The 20947-nt window shown below is 45.9% G+C and overlaps 1 protein-coding gene across 6 annotated transcripts in view; it reads left to right on the plus strand.

The window, feature by feature from the left end:
- CTNND2 (catenin delta 2) overlaps window positions 1-20947 on the plus strand; it is a 913533-nt gene that overhangs the window by 522312 nt on the left and 370274 nt on the right. For all 6 annotated transcript variants that reach the window (XM_056520133.1, XM_056520132.1, XM_056520127.1 and 3 more), the window contains one exon: window positions 876-1089. In XM_056520133.1, coding sequence (XP_056376108.1) covers window positions 876-1089 — 214 coding nt within the window. The remainder of the gene's footprint in view (window positions 1-875; window positions 1090-20947) is intronic.

The raw sequence follows: 20947 nt of genomic DNA on the forward strand, positions 1-20947 counted from the left end.
TATGTTTGCTATGGGGATTTTCTTCTGCTCTGGACAGTTCCTAAAATGGACAGCAGAGGTCAGCAGAGAGCACTGTGATCATGACATCAGAGGAAATGCATTTCTTTTTTGGATTTCTCTTTAGTATACAGCCCCTAAAAAGTACTGGAAGGATTAAGATTTTTTTTAATAGAAGTGATTTACAAATCTGTTTAACTTTCTGGCTCCAGTTGATTTAAAAACATTTTTTTCCATGGGAGTAGCCCTTTAATTTACCTGTCAGGCACAGCATGGATCCTCTGGAGGAGAGCAACAAGCAAAGGTTACATGCACACAGTTCCGCACTTATAAGAAAAGTAAGACTACTAATGGTCTTTACTTTAAAAAAAAATATCTGAGGTAAGAAGACATTTTTGGTAAACAAAGTGATTTACAAATACAGCTTGTTCGGGTAATATATGTAGGGAAGTTGCTGGAAATGTCAAAGACCATTGTGGGAGATTTATCAAAACCTGTGCAGAGAAAAAATTTGTCCAACCAATCGGATTGCTTTTTTCATTTTTCAGAGGGCTCTTTAAAAATGAAAGAAGTGATATGATTGGTTGCTATGGACAACTGGGCAAATTTTCTCTGCACAGGTTTTGATAAATCTCCCCCATTGTCTTTGGCCAAAAAAGTCAAAGGCCAAAACTATCCTTGTCTTCAAGAGGTGGAATACAGTAAATGGGTTCAATCTTCCAGTTATACAATTTGTTTCAACACCTAAATGTTATAGCCCAATTCACTACATATTTTACTCTGAATTTCATACACGTACATCCATATAACTACATTTTCATCACATCTGCTTTTACTTGTTATTTGAAAACAAATACTCTTGTTAATATATATTACAGATAAGAAGACAAGGTGGAATTCAATTATTAGTAGATCTTCTGGATCATCGGATGACAGATGTTCATCGAAGTGCCTGTGGAGCACTAAGGAATCTAGTTTATGGAAAAGCAAATGATGATAACAAAATTGCACTGAAAAATTGTGGTGGTATTCCAGCATTAGTACGACTACTTCGAAAGACCTCAGATTTGGAAATCAGAGAACTAGTAACAGGTATAACAAATACAGTTATCTTGTGTAAATATTGGTGTTTCTTGATTCATGTAAAGGGGAGTTCCAAACAATATTTTTCCCCTATTCACAGAATAGGGGATAAATGCGGAAGTTCCTAGCTCAGATATATCTGGCCAGGGCTGGTGCATGGATTTTTGCCATCCTGGTCACCATGTTGGTGACATCAAAGGTTTTTCACCCTAAGTATCTAGTCGGCCCGGCCAGCGGAGGAGGTGAAGGGAGGGGTAAGCAGATTTCTAGGGTCAGTCCTGCAGGACTCAAGCCCTGCATATTAGTGGAGGAGCATGCAGCAGCGGCATTGCTGCGCTGTCTCCTCTATCCAGACATCAGGAGCACAGTGATGTCCCATCACATACACAGTAGTAATAATTATTACTTTTATTATAAATATTATTATTAATATTCTTAGTAATAATAATTTCCGAATTCACAAAAAAAAAAAAACTGTCTACAGGCGATGCCCCCATCAAGATAGAGCTCTAGGCAGCAACCTATTTTGCCTATGGCAAGAACTGGCCTGTCTCTGACAGCACCATAGACAATTAATGAAGCAGTGGGGCTTATGCTCAACTTGCCACTCCATTCTGTGATGTGATGTGATTCAGGCGCCTGTTCTCAAGACTGCACGGGTCACAGTTGATGGACCCCTGCGATCAGACACTTATCCCCTATCCTGTGGATAAGGGCTAAGTATTAATAGTTGAAATACCCCTGTTATGATGGGACAATCCCTTTGAATTGATTCAGAAGTAGCAGAGTTGTTTAACAGATTTTCTGTGATACAATGCTAAAATGTTATGTTGTAAAGGAATATTCCAGGAATTGTTTATTTGACAATGCTACAGTGGCTGTAATGTTAGTGTAGTTCATAATATAATTTCTGCACCTATGTGTTACGGTGGTCTCGCAATTCTTATGTGTTTTTCGCCCCAATATTTATTTTTAACAGTATACAGTGTCGAGACATGACATCACTAGTCAGGTGGGCAAAGGGAGCCTGTCCTGCTTCAATGGATGGAGCGATCTCTGGGTGAGAGAGAGAGATAATTTTGCAACAGCTTTTGGCACTCTGGTTAGAAAACACTGGTCTTTTGAATTGAATGCAACTCATTTGTGTTTCAATGGGTGGAGTGGCTGATGTGTGGGAGGGAGGAACATGTGAACATGGGATGTGTAGTTTGAGGAAACGAACTCCAACAGGAAATGCCCAGTTTACAAAAAGATAGCCACAGCGTTATGGTAATCTCACAACATAGCCATTTAACCCAAAGACAAGCCCAGATCCTTCCTAAGCATTTCCATTACTGTCTGGCAGGCAAGTACTAAAATCACTGTATGGTGGATAAGCCCTTTAAAGCATCAATGTCATTAACCCCTTAATGTCCAAGCCCATTTTCACCTTAAGGACCAGTGCGTTTTTTTGCACATTTGACCACTGTTATTTTAAGCATTAATAACTCTGGGATGCATTTACTTATGAATTTGATTCCGAGATTGTTTTTCTGTGACATATTCTACTATAACGTAGCAGTAAAATTTTGTCAAAACTTGCATCATTTCTTGGTGAAAAATTCCAAAATTTCATGAAAAATTTGAAAATTTAGCATTTTTCTAACTTTGAAACTCTCTGCTTGTAATTAAAATAGACATTCCAAATAAATGATATATTGATTCACATATGCAATATGTCTACTTTATGTTTGCATCATAAAGTTGACATGTTTTTACTTTTGGAAGATATCAGAGGGCTTCAAAGTTCAGCAGCAATTTTCCAATTTTTCACAAAATTTACAAAATCTGAATTTTTCACCGACCAGTTAAATTTTGAAGTGGATTTGAAGGGCCTTCATATTAGAAATACCCAATAAATGACCCCATTATAAAAACTGCACCCCTCAAAGTATTCAAAAGGAAATTCATTAAGTGTGTTAACCCTTTAGGTGTTTCACAGGAATAGCAGCAAAGTGAAAGAGAAAATTCAAAATCTGTAAATTTTTTACACTCGCATGTTTTTGTAGACCCAGTTTTTGAATTTTTACAAGGTGTAAAAGGAGAGAAATCCCCCCCAAAATGTGTAACCCAATTTATCTCGAGTAAGGAAATACTTCATATGTGGATGTAAAGTTTTCGGCGGGCACAGTAGAGGGCTCAGAAGGGAAGAAGCGACAACGGGATTTTGGAGAGTGAGTTTTTCTGAAAGGTTTTTTGGGGGGCATGTCACATTTAGGAAGCCCATATGGTGCCAGAACAGCAAAACTGGCATACTATTTTTAAAACTACACCCCTCAAGGAACATAACAAGGGGTACAGTGAGCCTTAACACCCCACATGTGTTTGACGACTTTTCCTTAAAGTTGAATGTGTAAATGAAACTTTTTTTTTTATGCAGTTTTTTTCCCCAAACTTACCATTTTTACAAGAGATAATAGGAGAAATTGCCCCCCAAAATTTGTAACCCTGTTTCTTCTGAGTATGGAAATACCCCATATGTGGATGTAAAGTGCTCTGCGGGCGAACTACAATGTTCAGAAGAGAAGGAACGCCATTGGCCTTTTGGAGAGATAATTTGTTTGGAATGGAGGTTGGGGGTCATGAGCGTTTACAAAGCCCCCGTGCTACCAGTGAACAATGGACCCCCCTATTTTGGAAACATGTGACCCTATTTCGGAAACTACATCCCTCACGGAATGTATTAAGGGGTGCAGTGAGCATTTACACCCCACTGGCCTTTGATAGATCTTTGGAACATTGGACAGTGCAAATGAAAAACTTTATTTTTCATTTTTACGGACGACTGTTCAAAAAATCTGTCAGACACCTGTGGGGCGTAAATGCTCACTGCACCCCTTATAACATTCCTTGAAGGGTTTAGTTTCCAAAATGGGGTCACATGTGGGAGGCCCATTGTTCTGGCACCATGGGGGCTTTGTAAACTCACATGGCCTTCAATAGAGATGAGCGAACTTTTCAAAAATTCGATTTGGCCGATTCGCCGAATTTTCCGAAAAAGTTTGTTTCGATCTGAATTTTTTCGCGGCGAATCTATATTAAAAAAGGCTATTTCTAGCCTACATACAGCCTCTATAGGGGTATAGAACACTTTGCTGTGTTCTAAAACACATATGGAGTGTGCTGGGTTAGTAAAATAATACTGTTATTAAGAATAACATGCAGATTACTGGCATCGCTTTTAGAATCACTGCCGCACAGCAGCACAATTACAGAGCCTGGTGGTGGCATCAGTGTCAGGAGACCATATAGTGACTGAATTACATAGCGTGGAGGTGTTGGCAGCATGAGGAGACCATTTAGTGGCTGAATGGCACAGTGTGGAGGTGTTGGCAGCATGAGGACACCATATTGTGGCTGAACGGCACAGTGTGGAGGTGTTTGCAGCATGAGGACACCATATAGTGGCTGAATGACACAGCTTGGTTGAGGCTGAAGCATGAGGACACCATATAGTGCCTAAATGACACAGCCTGGAGTTGGCTGATGCACGAGTACACAGCAGGGCTTCACAATCCCCCCCAAAAAAACACCACAATTTTAGAAATTTTTGAAAAAGATTTTGGATAGCGGGTGCCACCTATGAGAAAATTTGAAATTCCCAGACCCAGGCCCCACAGCGGCATCAGTAACCCATATATTGCCTGAATGACACAGCCTGGAGTTGGCTGATGCACAAGTACACAGCAGGGCTTCACAATCCCCCCCCCCCCCCCCCAAAAAAAAACACGCCTTCTTTACCGTGAGGACTGTGAATTTATGGAACGGTCTACCTCAGGAACTGGTCACAGTAGGAACAATTAACAGCTTTAAAACAGGATTAGATACATTTATGGAACAAAATAACATTAATGCTTATGAAGAAATATAAAATCCCATCCCTTCCCCAATATCGCGCCACACCCCTACCCCTTAATTCCCTGGTTGAACTTGATGGACATATGTCTTTTTTCGACCGTACTAACTATGTAACTATGTAGATACCGGGTGCTACCTATGAGAAAATGTGAAATTCCCAGACCCTTGCCCCACAGCGGCATCAGTAATCCATATATTGCCTGAATGACACAGCCTGGAGTTGGCCGATGCACAAGTTCACACCAGGGCTTCACAATCCCCCCCCCCCCAAAAAAAACACCACAATTTAAGAAATTTTTGAAAAAGATCTTGGATAGCGGGTGCTACCTATGAGAAATTTTGAAATTCCCAGACCCAGGCCCACAGCCCCATCCTTTTTTGATTTTGAAATTTAAAACAACCTTTGCGTGTCCCGGACCCCAGCGTGTGGGTACGAAGGACCAAATCCAACAAGCCCCCACAGGGCTCATGTGGCCATGAGATTTAGGCGCAACGTCTCCATTGCCCTGACCGGCCATTGTTTCCAAGACTTCTCCCCAAGGCAAACGATGTGAAGAACAGCGTGACACCACTGTGACCTGCACACATGGTATGCTGAAGGGCCACTGAGACTTGTCCGGGCAGTGGAGGCTTAAGACACAATGGAGGATGTGGAGGCGGAGTAGCACACTGTCACAGGACCAATGGGCTGACAGAGTGTAGCAGGAAGCAGCATTGAGTACACACCAGGGCTTCAGAATCCCAAAGGAAAAACAACCATTTAAAAATAAAATTTAAGAATATTTAGGACAGCGGGTGCTACATATATATTGCCTGAATGACACAGCCTGGAGTTGGCTGATGCATGAGTACACACTAGGGCTTCACAATTCCTCCAAAAAAACACAACAATTGTAGAAATTTATGAAGAAGACTTTTGGATAGCGGGTGCTACCTATGAGAAAATTTGAAATTCCCAGACCCAGGCCCAGCAGCACCATCAGTAAACCATATATTGCCTGAATGACACAGGCTGGAGTTGGCTGATGCATGAGTACGAACCAAAGCTTCACAATCCCTAATAAAAAAGACAAACATTTTTGCCGAAAAATTTTTACGAAAATATAGGACAACGAGTGCTCTCTATATATTACCAGAATGACGCAGCCTGCAGTTGGCTGCAGCATGAGGAGACCATTGAAATGTGTGATTTTTTTATTTGAAATTTAAATCAAAATTTGTGTCCCGGACCCCGCCGTGTGGGTACAAAGGACCTAATCTCACAAGAACCCACAGGGCTCATGTAGCCGTAAGATGTAGGTGCAACTTCTCCATAGCCCTGACCGGGCATTTTTGTTTTTTGTACCTTTGTTTAACCCCTTAAGGACCGGGGTTTTTTCCGTTTTTGCATTTTCGTTTTTTGCTCCTTGCCTTTAAAAAATCATAACTCTTTCAATTTTGCACCTACAAATCCATATGATTGCTTATATGATCCATATGATTGTTTTTTTTTTTTTTATGGGAAAAGGGGGGTGATTCAAACTTTTAATAGGGGAGGGGTTAAATGATATTCATTCATTTTTTTTTCACTTTTTTTTTTGCAGTGTTATAGCTCCCATAGGGACCTATAACACTGCACACACTGATCTTTATCATTGATCACTGGTTTCTCATAGGAAACCAGTGATCGATGATTCTGCCGCTTGACTGCTCATGCCTGGATCTCAGGCACTGAGCAGTCATTCGGCGATCGGACAGCGAGGAGGCAGGTAGGGGCCCTCCCGCTGTCCTGTAAGCTGTTGGGGATGCCGTGATTTCGCCGCGGCTATCCCGAACAGCCCTCTGAGTTAACCGGCAGCTTTTACTTTCACTTAAAGGGTTAATAGCGTGCGGCGCCGCGATCGCTGCGCGCGATTAGCGGCGGGTCCCGGCTTCACTATGACGCCGGGCCCGCCGTGATATGATGCGGGGTTACCGTGTAACCCCGCGTTATATCACAGTTGCAGGACCAAGGACGTACCTGTACGTCCTTGGTCCTTAAGGGGTTAAGAACAAGCGCATATCCAAGAGTCCAGAAGACTCTCTAATGCAGGACGGTGGACCACCAAAAGACATTCTTCTATAAAATAATTTTTTAGGAAATAAAGAAGCAGAGTTCATCCCTCTGCGTATTTTTTTGGAAAATTTTACTTAACCCCTTAAGGACCAGGCCATTTTACACCTTAAGGACCAGAGCATTTTTTGCAATTCTGACCACTGTCACTTTAAACATTAATAACTCTGGAATGCTTTTACTTATCATTCTGATTCTGAGATTGTTTTTTCGTGACATATTCTACTTTAACATAGTGGTAAATTTTTGTGGTACGTTGCATCCTTTCTTGGTGAAAAATCCCCAAATTTGATGAAAAAATTGAAAATTTAGCATTTTTCTAACTTTGAAGCACTCTGCTTGTAAGGAAAATGGATATTCAGAATAAAAAAAAATTTGATTCACATTTACAATATGTCTACTTTATGTTTGCATCATAAAATTTATGAGTTTTTACTTTTGGAAGACACCAGAGGGCTTCAAAGTTCAGCAGCAATTTTTACATTTTTCACAACATTTTCAAACTCACTATTTTTCAGTGACCAGTTCAGTTTTGAAGTGGATTTGAAGGGTCTTCATCTTAGAAATACCCCACAAATGACCCCATTATAAAAACTACAGCCCCAAAAGTATTCAAAATGACATTCAGTAAGTGTTTTAACCCTTTAGGTGTTTCACAGGAATAGCAGCAAAGTTTTGAAGTGGATTTGAAGGGTCTTCATCTTAGAAATACCCCACAAATGACCCCATTATAAAAACTACAGCCCCAAAAGTATTCAAAATGACATTCAGTAAGTGTTTTAACCCTTTAGGTGTTTCACAGGAATAGCAGCAAAGTGAAGGAGAAAATTCAAAATCTTCATTTTTTACACTGGCGTGTTCTTGTAGACCCAATTTTTTAATTTTTACAAGGGGTAAAAAGGAGAAAATTTTTACTTGGATTTGAAACCCAATTTCTCTCGAGTAAGGACATACCTCATATGTCTATGTAAATTGTTCGGCGGGCGCAGTAGAGGGCTCAGAAGGGAAGGAGCGACAAATGGTTTTTGGGGGGCATGTCACCTTTAGGAAGCCCCTATGGTGCCAGAACAGCAAAAAAAAAAACACATGGCATACCATTTTGGAAACTAGACCCCTCGGGGAACATAACAAGAGGTAAAGTAAACCTTAATACCCCACAGGTGTTTCACGACTTTTGCATATGTAAAAAAAATATTATTTCTTTGACTAAAATGCTTGGTTTCCCCAAAATTTTACATTTTTAAAAAGGGTAATAGCAGAAAATACCCCCCAAAATTTGAAGCCCAATTTCTCCCGATTCAGAAAACACCCCATATGGGGGTGAAAGTGCTCTGCTGACGCACTACAGGTCTCAGAATAGAAGGAGTCACATTTGGCTTTTTGAAAGCCAATTTTGTTCTGGGGGCATGCCGCATTTAGGAAGCCCCTATGGTGCCAGAACAGCAAAAAAAAAAAAAAAACACATGGCATACCATTTTGGAAACTAGACCCCTCGTGGAACGTAACAAGGGGTAATATGAACCTTAATACCCCACAGGTGTTTCACGACTTTTGCAAAAATTGGTTTCCCATAAATTTGACATTTTTAAAAAGGGTAATAGCAGGGGTAATGTGAACCTTAATACCCCACAGGTGTTTCACGACTTTTGCAAAAATTGGTTTCCCAAAAATTAGACATTTTTAAAAAGGGTAATAGCAGAAAATACCCCCCAAAATTTGTAACACAATTTCTCCCGAGTACGGCGATACCTCATATGTGACCCTAAACTGTTGCCTTGAAATACGACAGGTTCCACCTCCGCCCATGTGAGTGTACCCTGTACATTCACATTGGGGGGGGGGGGGGAGAAACATCCAGCTGTTGCAAAACTACATCTCCCAGCATGTACGGTCTATCAGTACATGCTGGGAGTTGTAGTTTTGTAACAGCTGGAGGCACACTGGTTGTGAAACACCGAGTTTGGTAACAAACTCAGTGTTCTGCTACCAGTGTGCCTTCAGCTGTTGCAAAATCTACAACCCCCAGCGTGTACAGACAGTGGAAGGGCATGCTGGGACTTGTAGTTATGCAACAGCTGGAGGCATACTACTTTGGCTGGGGATTGTAGTTATGCAACAGCTGGAGACACACTGGTTTGCTACTTAACTCAGTGTTTCACAACCAGTGTGCCTTCAGCTGTTGCAAAACTACAACTCTCAGCAGTCACCGACAGCCAACGGGCATGCTGGGAGTTGTAGTTATGCAATCAGCAGATGCACCACTACAACTCCCAGCATGCACTTTAGCTGATTGTGCAAGCTGGGAGTTGTAGTTATACAACAGCTGAAGGTACACTTTTCCATAGAAAAAATGTGCCTCCATTTGTTGCAAAACTATAAGTCCCAGCATGCCCATAAGGGAATGCTGGGAGTTGTGGTGGTCTGCCTCCTGCTGTTGCATAACTACAGCTCCCAGCATGCCCTTTTTGCATGCTGGTAAACAGGCCGACGAATCAGGGCGATTGTGAGGTGGCAGCAGTGCCACCTCACCGCTGCTGGCTATGGCTGTTCGGGGCCGTTAGAGACGGCCCCGATCAGCCAGTAATTCCGGGTCACTGGAGACCCGATTTACCCGGAATCCGCCGCAGATCGCTGGGCTGAATTGTTCAGCGATCTGCGGCCATCGCCGACATGGGGGGTCATCATGACCCCCCTGGGCGATATGCCGCGATGCCTGCTGATCGATATCAGCAGATATCGGCCACCGGCTCCGCTCCAGCTGGCTGCGGGGGGCTGGGAATGGACAGGACGTACTCCTACGTCCTCGGTCCTTAAGGACTCGGAAACGGGGGCGTATGAGTACGTCCATTGTCTTTAAGGGGTTAAAAAATCACACGCAACAATCGTTCAATGGTGTAATGGTTATTATTGTGGAAAATTCAAGTTTATTACTGTGATAATTATCAGAAAGTTTGAAAAAAACACTACCAAAGGGTGTTTAATAACCCCATACATTGCACCATAAATGTTGAAATTTAAATTAAGCATGTATGTATGTATTTCAAAAATCCTAAAATTAAAGGCCCAAGCCCAGAAGCATCATGAAGTCAAGTAGTTGCTGAAAGACACAGGAGCAGTCAGGAGTAGGCATCAGCAGTACCCAAATGGCTTTAATAACCCCTTACATTGCACGATCACTCGCGAGATCGAGCAATAACAGGTGTGTTATGACCTCAGAGGTCTGGGGCTGCACGCGCGCTACACTGAATGGACCAGCGTGTGTCTTTCACCGACAGGTGTGGGTAACCCGCTGAACCCCGTTCACGATAGGGATCAGGGATTGCAATTATTTGCCAGGAAAGAAGAATCACAACTAAGCGCGGGTCATAAGCTCGGGTTCATTAAGTCCCTGCCCTTTGTACACACCGCATGTCTCTACTACCGATTGGATAGTTTAGTGAGGTCCTCGGATCGGCCCCAGCGGGGTAGGAGAAGGCCATGGCAGAGCGCCGAGAATTTAAAAATGATTGTTGAAATTTGCATTAAGCATGTATTAGCTACTGCTAAACTTCCAAAAATTGAAGGCCGAAGGCCTGAGGCATCAGGGAGGCAAGTAGTTCCGAAAGACACAGAATGAGTCAGGAGCAGTCATTCGCAGTACCCAAGAGGGTTTCATAACCAACCCCTTACATTTAAAGATCAATGTTGAAATTTGCATTAAGCATGTATTTAGCTACTGCTAAATATCCAAAAATTGAAGGCCCAAGGCCTGAGGCATCAGGGAGGCAAGTAGTTCCCGAAAGACACAGAATGAGTCAGCAGCAGTCATTCGCAGTACCCAAGAGGATTTCATAACCAACCCCTTACATTTAAAGAACAATTTATAAATTTGCATTAAGCATGTATTTAGCTACTGCTAAACATTCAAAGATTGAAGGCCCAAGGCCTGAGGCATCAGGGAGGCATGTAGTCTCTGAAAGACACAGAATGAGTCAGGAGCAGGCATTCGCAGTACCCAAGAGGGTTTCATAACCCCTTACATTTAAAGATCAATGTTGACATTTGCATTAAGCATATTTTTAGCTACTGCTAAACATCCAAAAATTAAAGGCCCAAGGCCAGAAGCATCAGTGAGGCAAGTAGTTCCTGAAAGACACAGGATGAGCCAGGAGCAGGCAATCGCAGTACCAAAGAGGGTTTCGTAACCCTAATTGATAACCCAAGAGGGTTTCATAACCAACCATAATTGGGAAATGTTGGTGTAGCATGGTCAATCTATTCTGAGGCATCTGGCATTGGTGGCTGGAAATCCTGGCTGACCCATCCCTGATTCATCTTCACAAACGTCAGTCTCTCCACATTTTTAGTGGACAAACGAGTTCGCCTTGGGGTGACTATGGCCCCCGCCGCACTAAACACCCACTCTGATGGCACACTACTGGCCAGGCAGGACAGCTATTCCAGGGAAAACTCTGCTAGTTGTGGCCATAAATCAAGTTTGGCTGCCCAGAAGTCCAGCGGATCTTCAATGGTTGTTGGCATGGCCATGTCAAGATATGCCACCACCTGCTGGTTCAGGTCCTGCTCCATGTCTACCTGGTGCTGATGAGTTGCTTCACTATGCGGATGAAGAAAGCTACTCCTCAACGACTGTAGACTCAGGCTGCTGCTGATTGAGCTGGTACTGCTCCTGCCACCCCTCCCCTCCCCAGCAGCCATGGCAGTGGAAGGTGAGCACAGAGGGCCCCCCGAGTCAGATCTGCGAGTGGATGGACCATGTGGCATCAGCCAACTGACTACGTAGAATCTCTCTGTAGTAGGTCAGTTTGTCCTCCCTCTCAGTGGGTGTAAAAAAGGCCCCCATTTTGGGACGGTAGCGAGGGTCTAATAAGGTGGAGATCCAGAAGTCATCCCGCTGATGAATTTTGACAATTCGGGGGTCACTACGCAAGCAACTGAGCATGCATCGTGCCATTTGCGCCAGTGACTCGGAGGGACTACCTGCCTCCATCTCCATTGCATACTGCCACGGTGTGTCTGGGTCCTCTGTCTTAACTTCCTCATAACCCTCCAGCTCCTCTGGTTGCTCCTGCTCCTCCCCTCCTGTCCGATGACTAGAAACACCGGCCATCTCATCCAACCTAAACTGTGCTCCGCTCTTCCCCTCATCATCCTCCCCCTCCAGTTCAGCCCCCACAGGGCTCATGTAGCCTTGAGATGTAGGCGCAATGTCTCCATTGCTGTGACCAGCCATGGTTTCAATCATTTGTTGTAGGAAATGTAGGAGTGGAATTACGTCGTTCATGGCATAATCCAGGCGACTCACAAATAATGTGGCTTCCTCAAAGGACCTCAGCAAACGGCAGGTGTCACGTATGAGCTGCCACTGGTTCATATTGAAGTTACACAGGGGAGTACTTCTATCTGCTTGGATCATCAAGAAATCGGTGATGGCTTTTCTTTGTTCGTATAGTCTGTCCAACATATGGAGGGGGGAATTCCAACGTGTGGCAACGTCACAAGTAATTAGCCTAATTGGCTACATTTGTGGGAGTGGTGCAGGGTATAAAACCTCCCCTATCCCACAGGTAGGGGCGTATGTATCGTTGGCGGTAGTTCTCTTCTCAGTCTACCGTATTAGGTCATACGTTCCCCTGAGTGTGAGTCGTGGTGGTTCGGTTCCCGTCCCCTCATGTTTTCCTGTTAGGTAAGTGATGGCTTCAGCCCCAGCTGTGCCCTTATGCCACCCGTCCCTGTCCTCCAGAACTGCTCCCCACATTGCAACTCCAGCCCGGGGCGGGCCCCGCTCCTGCCGGGCTCGGTGCTGGTCTCCACCCGCCGGGGGGGGGGGGGAGGAGCGGGGTTTTCCGGGTCCCCGCGACGTGCAGCTCGCCCCGGTACTGCCTCGGCCCCGTGCTCATTTTCCTGTTCATTTCCGGTCTGCCCAGGGGAGGAGGGGGGTGGGTGCGTTGCTTCACTGGGCCCAGGGCTCCCCTGTCCTCCCGGCGGCTCCTCGAGCGCACAGCCGAGCGGGGGGGAGGCGGGGCCCCCGGTTCCCCCGCGACGCGACTCCAACCCAGGGGCCGACAACCACGGACAGTTCGCTTACCTCGTCGGTGCCCTGGTCCTGCCAGGGGGGGGGGGGGAGGACCGCTCCTCCCCGGCTCGGGGCTCCGTCTCCTCCTCGCAGCTCCCGCCGCCTTGTGCTCCTGGGCGGGGGGGCGGGGCCTCGGGTCCCACTGACACAACGTCATCCCCCAGCGCCGCGGTTAAACACTGCTAGCCGTGCCGAGACCGCGGCCCGTCCTCTCCTCCAGCAGGAGGTGTCGTGACCCCAGTCCGCTGGCTCGGCTGCCGGACCAAGCAGGTTCGGCGACACCGCATCTTTGGGGCTCCCAGCAGCCGCAGAGATGCATCAGGTTCAGCAGGTTGCCCTGACTTCCCCTTCAGGGCCCCCCCCCCCTTTTCTGTTTCACCAGTATGACAAGTGTTGTCCATGGGGGCCACAGCAAACAGCATTTGACATCATGTCATCCAGAGTACTGGGGGATGGACGGGGGGAGGGGGGGGAGAGCAAGTGGGGCGAGTGCAAATACTATGTTGGAGGGGGGGGGGGTTTCAGACTGTACAATGTCACAATGTGTTTATGGGTCGGTGGAGGCTCCTTGCCAGTCTCCTCTGTCTATGCCTCCTTCTCAGCGTTGTATTTTTTCTCCAGATTTTGTCTAGCTGGTTGTTGGTCCAAGTCCCCACAGTGACTTCTATCTCAGTTGTCAGCTCAAGGTATAAAAAAAATAAATAAAAAAAAAATAAAAAAAACACCCCCCCACACTCATTCCACCTTACTCCACTCACTCACTGAACCTTATTTCCACGGCGGGTACACACTACATCAGGCAAACACGCTGCTACTGACAAGTCTTCAGTTCAGAGCCACGCGTGTCATTTCAACTGTCAGTCGGCCCAGGTCTGACTCTTCTTCAGCCGGGGCGCTGGCACGCGTTATTGTTCCTTGACTCATCTTCAGAGCGATATGATGCATTACACATAAGCAGGGCATCACCGTGTCTGACACGCCTTCAGTGGGGTGCTCAGCGTATGCTGTCCTGACTCTTCCTCAGCGCAACAGCATACAAATAGCCTTAATCGCTTGCTCACGCTTAGCCTATCACACCCTCAGATACCCACGTACTCACTCAGTCAGTCAGGTCGTGTGAATCAGGCTTCTTGTTCAGAACAAACTCAGGATACGCAACAGGTCAGTTGTAAACTCAGTGGCCAGGGCCGCGTAGGAGTTATAACTTATTCTCACCAGCCAATTTTTGTTTTCTACGGCACCCTTTTCTGGCCCGGACAGGTTTTGCCAGAGACATGTCTCAACCTTCGGACATCGAGGAAGCCCTCTCCGTTCCAGAGACCCCCGCCAGGGCCTCTGACAGGGGCAGCATACCCCCCTACCGCGCCTGGACCATCCCCAGGCTGATGGAGGAACTTAGTAGGAGAGGCATCCCTTTCCCTGCCTCAGCCAGCAGCCATTAAAAAGGACATCCTCGAGGGCAAGGACGTCAACCTCACCTCGCTACTAATTGCAACCACTGACCTTAACGACACCAAGACTGTCGCCTGCGGCGACCTAGCAGTCACCTTTAAAAGTAAGGATGCTAGGCTCAGAAGGAAGCTAAACGTGGCAGAGTTCCTGATTGCCTTTGGGCTCTTCAGGGACGTCATCCGTACCGTCAGCCCCGGCCGCAGGTAGGAATTAGACTTATACCTGCATAAAGTCACTCAAATGGCGTACAAATACGGAGGATCCACTTTTTACGAGTATCACAAATCGTTTTTTGCCAAAGCAGCCACCGCTCACGCGCAGTTTAACTATGCCACCAACTGGGGGGCCGTTGACTCAGAACTGTACTGTGAACACTTTGCTGGTCTAAAAGCTCCTGCCTGCAGCTCATGCGGAGTATCTACCCATGCCTCCAGCTGGTGCCCCCAGGTCAATGGCCAGAGCGAGCCCAGCACCAGCCGAAGTCACAACCCCTACACCCCGCCAGCCCAAAGGAACACGGCCGCCCTAGACAGACTAGGCAGGCCTGTGAGGTATCTGGGCAAAACCCAGATATGCAACAATTTTAACCTTTCAACCTGTCTGTACAGCAACTGCAGACTGTTACACGTATGTTTCAATTGTTTCAGGGCCCACCCCAGCTCCATCTGCTCTCAGAATGGTCCTCAGGCGTGACTAGGCGTAGTGCAGGCACAGGTCCTAGCCCGGATGCTCGCTAGTCACCCTGATCCCAACTGGGTCAGTTGGCTGGTGGCAGGTTTCTGCGACGGTTTTCATACCGGTCTAGTCGCGTTGTCCCAATGCACACATGAATGCGGTAACTTGTTGTTTGCCCTTTCTGAGCCCGAGGTCGTATCCAGTCTGATCACCACTGAACTGACCAAAGGCTTTATGATTGGGCCATTTGATGTACCCCCCCTTTTCCTGTTGGAGAGTCGGCCCACTGGGGCTCGCCACAGCGAAATTTTCTAATAAAAAAAGATTGATTTACGACTTTCACCTCCTTACTCCTCTCCTATCCCCAGCATCAATGCCCTTCTGATGAATTTTCCATGAAATACTCTTCAATCGACCAAGCGATCCAGGTAATCTTACACTTGGGCAGAAACACATGGCTGTCAAAGGCAGACATCACGGACGCCTTCAAGCTACTCCCCATAAAGCAAGACCTCTGGCAATGGCACGGAGTCAAATGGCATAACAAATACTATTTTGCAATTAAGCTCACGTTCGGGGCAAAGAGCAGTCCATGGCTCTTTGATCAACAAGCCACTGCACAACATTGGGCGCTACAGAACATCTCCAATTGCCAGCACACAATTCATTATCTGGATGATTTCTTATTACTAGAACATCCAGAATGCACCCCCAGCAACCTCGGTGCTCTACAGACTCTATTTTCAGAACTCTGTGTCCCAGTCTCTCTACACAAGACTGAGGGCCCGCCGCGCAGCATACTTTCTTAGGCATCATCCTGGACACCACGAACATGCAAACCAGACTTCCTCAGGAGAAACTGGCCAGAACCCGCGAACTGATCCACAAGCTGTCCAGATGCTGCACAGTATCCAGGGTCGAGCTACAGAGTCTCTTGGATATGATGGCCTTCGCCATGAGGATCATTCCTCAGGGCAGATCTTTCATATCCAGACTGTTGGATCTACTTCCCTCAGTCTCGGGTCAGAGGCACACCATACAGTTAGATAACAAGGCCATGGCAGACCTCCTTATGTGGGACCACTTCTTTGTAAATTGGAACGGGGTCTCTTTCTTCATGCCCCTGGCAACTGAAGAATCCCCCACAGTAGTTTCTGACGCCTCAGCAATCGGTTTCGCGGCCATACACGGAACCCACTGGCTGGCTGGCCCCTGGCCTGCAGACATCTTACTTATCCCCAACATCAGAGAAACGTCAACCTTATTTGAAACCTATCCCATAGTTGCTGCTGCAGCTGTTTGGGGGCACCAGTGGACCAACACCACTGTTCGGTTCCTGTGCGATAATGCTGCCACCGTAGAGATCCTCAACAAGGGTCGTTCCAGATCCCCCCAAATCATGCATTTTGTCAGGAGGATTGTTTTGCTTTCACTTCATCAGAATTTTTATTTTATTTTTGAACATATTGAGGGTAGCAAGAATCTGGCAGCAGATGCCTTATCCAGGGCTAAAATGAATGTATTTTTCCAGGTCCAGCCAGATGCAGACCAGGCCGGAGTTCCGATTCCTCCACTCCAGAGCCTTTAGATGGATTAGCCAGCTACATCACCATTGCCAACGACCTGATCAGAAGGTCACTAGCACCCAGCACTACTGGAGCCTACAACGCCGCCTATGCGTCTTTCACTTCTTTCATGCACAATCTAGGACTTCCAGCCACAATTTCCGTGCACTCTTCTCTAGCTTTTGTGGGATTTTGCCACTCTACACTGCATCTATCTCACAACTCCATCAAACTGCACTTAGCAGGGCTACAACACCATAGATCACTTGCGCACCCCAACACTCCTTCACTACTTTCCGCTCGGCCTATCAAAGCAGCACATAAGGGTATCTTCGTTCTCTCTCACCCTACTACCCCTTCTCGCTCACCGGTCACTGGGGATCTTTTTCGAGCCATGTCTTCTCTACTAGACACGCACCCCTTCGGCTATCACCTCAGCACCGTCATCAAAGCCGCCATTCACTTAGCTTTCTACGGGTTCCTTAGACCAGGGGAGTTCACACGTCATGGTCACAGGTCACCCGGTCTAACCCTGAGCCAACTCTCACCAAACGGACCAGGTTTCACGCTCACCATACTCACTTCCAAAACCTCCAGGTGGGGGGCATCCATACGCTACTTTCCCACTGCACACCAATGGTGCCCCGTCTCCACTCTCACAGACCTAGTCCACATGCTGTTTGGACACGAAGCAGACAGTCCTCTCCTCCCGATCGATGGTCGGACTCTGTCTTCCTCGCAGTTCTTGAAACATGTCGGCTCACTAATTGTGATTCTGGGCCACGACCCTACTGGCATCACAGGGCACTCCTTCAGAATCGGAGCGGCCTCGGCAGACTCAAAACATAACGCGCCAGCACACGTCATTAAGAAACTAGGCCGCTGGAACTCAAGCTGCTTTGAACGATATGTACCTTACCCATTAACTGAGATGGAAAACGTATTTAAAGTGTTAGCTTTGTGACTTCAATAAAATAGTGTTGCACCCTACTTCTGACTCTTTGCCCTCTATAGGCATACCCACGCTCGCGGTATTTGGGCACACTTCATCCGCTTCTGTTCATCCTTTACCTTCTAGGTCTATCAAGGATTCAAGTCTCAGGTTGGTAAGTACTGTCATACATGCTTATTCCATAGGTAAGCCACTCTCCGCGTTTTCGAGCCACGACCACAAGTAATTAGCCTAATTGGCTACATTTGTGGGAGTGGTGCGGGGTATAAAACCTCCCCTATCCCACAGATAGGGGCATATGTATCGTTGGCGTCACCCACCCAACCCTCCCCATTTCTATCAATTCACACCAGGGTATGCCCAATGTCACTTGTGATGATGTGGATGAGCGTGTTAACCAATCGACGACGGCAGATGGGTTGCTGGTGGAGACACGACCGCTGGCTGATAACAGGAGCTCAGGCCTCTCGCTGCGACTACTGCTGCCACTCAACCGAAGTCTGCTGCCAACTCTGCCTGAAGTATTTAGGCCTCTGCCACTCCTCTGTGCACGTCCTGGCACTTCATTGCCTGACATACTTAGTGCGTTTATGAGGGTATTACAATACGCTACACTACTCTTTAAACAGTATTTGTCTAGAACAGCAGCAGGTGATTACTTTCGGCTGTCCTTTCACAGTATGTAGGCCCTTGACAGATTAACAGGTACTAAATGGTACAATACTTGGATGTACCTATGCGGTATGCACTGATGAGGGCAGTAATATGCCTAACTATACGCAGAAAAAAATCTGTATTTTTGTAAAACACCAGCCGGTGGATACTATTGTTTGGACTTTGACGGTATGGAGCACCTTGACAGCTTAACAGTTACTAAATGGTACAATACTTGGATGTACGTATGCGGAATGCACTGATGAGGGCAATAATATGCCTAACTATACGCAGAAAAAAATCTGTATTTTTGTAAAACACCAGCCGGTGAATGCTATTGTTTGGACTTTGACGGTATGGAGCACCTTGACAGCTTAACAGGTACTAAATGGTACAATACTTGGATGTACGTATGCAGTATGCACTGATGAGGGCAGTAATATGTGTAACTATACGCAGAAAAAAACTATTTAAAAAAAAAAAAAAAACAGTCGGTGAATACTATTGTTTGGACTTGCACAGTATGTAGCCCCTTGACAGGTTAACAGGTACAAAATGGTACAAATGCACTACAGTCCACCGAACAATCGCGTATTTCTGAACAGCAGCAGGACCCAACAGTGCAGCACCACAAATAAAAATAAATCCAGGGATTAAACCCTAAATTGCACTCTGCCACACAATTCTGAGCAGCAGAAGATTTGTGGAGCAAAAAAAATAAACTCAATTGGGCTAAAAAAATTAGGAGATAAGATGCTTCAGAAAGTTCAGGCAGCTTGGAGATCTGTATGAGGCAGCTGACAGCTATCTGCCCCTCTCTGCTGCAATGCTCAATAACGTGAATAGGAGGTTTAGCTATCAATGATCCTTCTCAGTGTAACAGCAAAGCACTCTGCACTCCTGTCTTTCCCTAATGCTGATGTGACTAGCAGTTGCAGTGTGACGATGTGGTATGAGCTATTCACACACACACACACACACACACACATGCAGTCCCGTCCTCTCTATCTGAGTGCATAGATGAAATGAAGAGAGGCAAGATGCCCGCTAATTATATAGGGGCTGTGACATCACAGGGGTCAGTGAACACTGATAGGCTGCATCTCACATGTGATTCAGGGACCTTCATTCCCGCCGCCGTTTCCCGCCCTCCCATAATCCCCTGCCCCATGTACTCACATGTGGATCCGCCATCTTAGGTCTCCAATAGCCTGGAATGCTGTAAATTGGAGTTTAATGAAGCGATTCGCGCCATAGAATCGCGACGATATTCGTATTAGTTGCAAATCAAATTTTTCATGAAATTCGGAACGATTTAGGGTTCGTCAACTTCGATTCGCTCATCTCTAGCCTTCAATTCCAGACACATTCTCTCTCCAAAAGACCAATGGCGCTCCTTCTTTTCTGAGCCCTGTAGTTCGCCCACAGAGCACTTCACATCCAGATATGTGGTATTTATATACTCAGAAGAAATGGGGTTACAAATTACTGAGGGCTTTTTTCCTATTACCCCTTGTAAAAAATGAAAAATTTGGGATAACTCCAGCATTTTAGTGAAAAAATACAATATTTTCATTTTCAGGTCCAACTTTAATGAAAATTCGTCAAACACCTGTGGGGTGTTAAGGCTCACTATACCCCTTGTTTACGTTCCGTGAGGGGTGTAGTTTCCAAAATGGGGTCACATTTGGGTGTTTTTATTTAGTGTTTATGTCAAAACCGCTGTAACGATCAGCCACCCCGGTGCAAATCACCTCCAATGTACATGGTGTGCTCTCACTCCTGAGCCTTGTTGTGCACCCACAGAGAATTTTACGTCCACATATGGGGTATTTCCGTACTCAGGAGAAATTGCGTTACAAAATTTGGGGGTCTTTTTTTCCTTTTACCTCTTGTGAAAATGAAAAGTATGGGGCAACACCAGCATGTTAGTGTAAAAAATGTAAACATTTTTTACAATGACATGCTGGAGTAGACCCCAACTTCACCTTTTCATAAGAGGTAAAAGGAGAAAAAGACCACCAAAATTTGTAGTGCAATTTCTCCTGAGTATGGAAATACCCCATATGTGGCCTTAAACTGTTGCCTTGAAATACGACAGGGCTCCGAAGTGAGAGAGCGCCATGCGCATTTGAGGACTAAATAAGGGATTTGCATTGGGACGGACACGATGCAAGAATTACACTTGCCTCTGATACCAAAAATACCCTATGACAGTGTTTCCCAAACAGGGTGACTCCAGCTGTTGCAAAACTCAAGTCAAAAAAACAATCGCTGTCCGGCAATACTGGGAGTTGTCTTGCAACAGCTGGAGGCTCCGTTTTGGAAACTGTGTCATACGAGAATTTTTTTTTCATTTCGGGGGGAGCTGTGTAGGGGTATGTGTATATGAAGTGTTTTACCCTTTATTTTGGGTTAGTGTATGGTTTTTAGGGTACACACACGGCCGGGGTCTACAGCGAGTTTTCCCGCTTGGAGTTTGAGCTGCGGCGGAAAATTTGCTG

Source organism: Hyla sarda, chromosome 5 (assembly GCF_029499605.1).
Source record: "Hyla sarda isolate aHylSar1 chromosome 5, aHylSar1.hap1, whole genome shotgun sequence".
NCBI classification, from domain to species: domain Eukaryota; kingdom Metazoa; phylum Chordata; class Amphibia; order Anura; family Hylidae; genus Hyla; species Hyla sarda.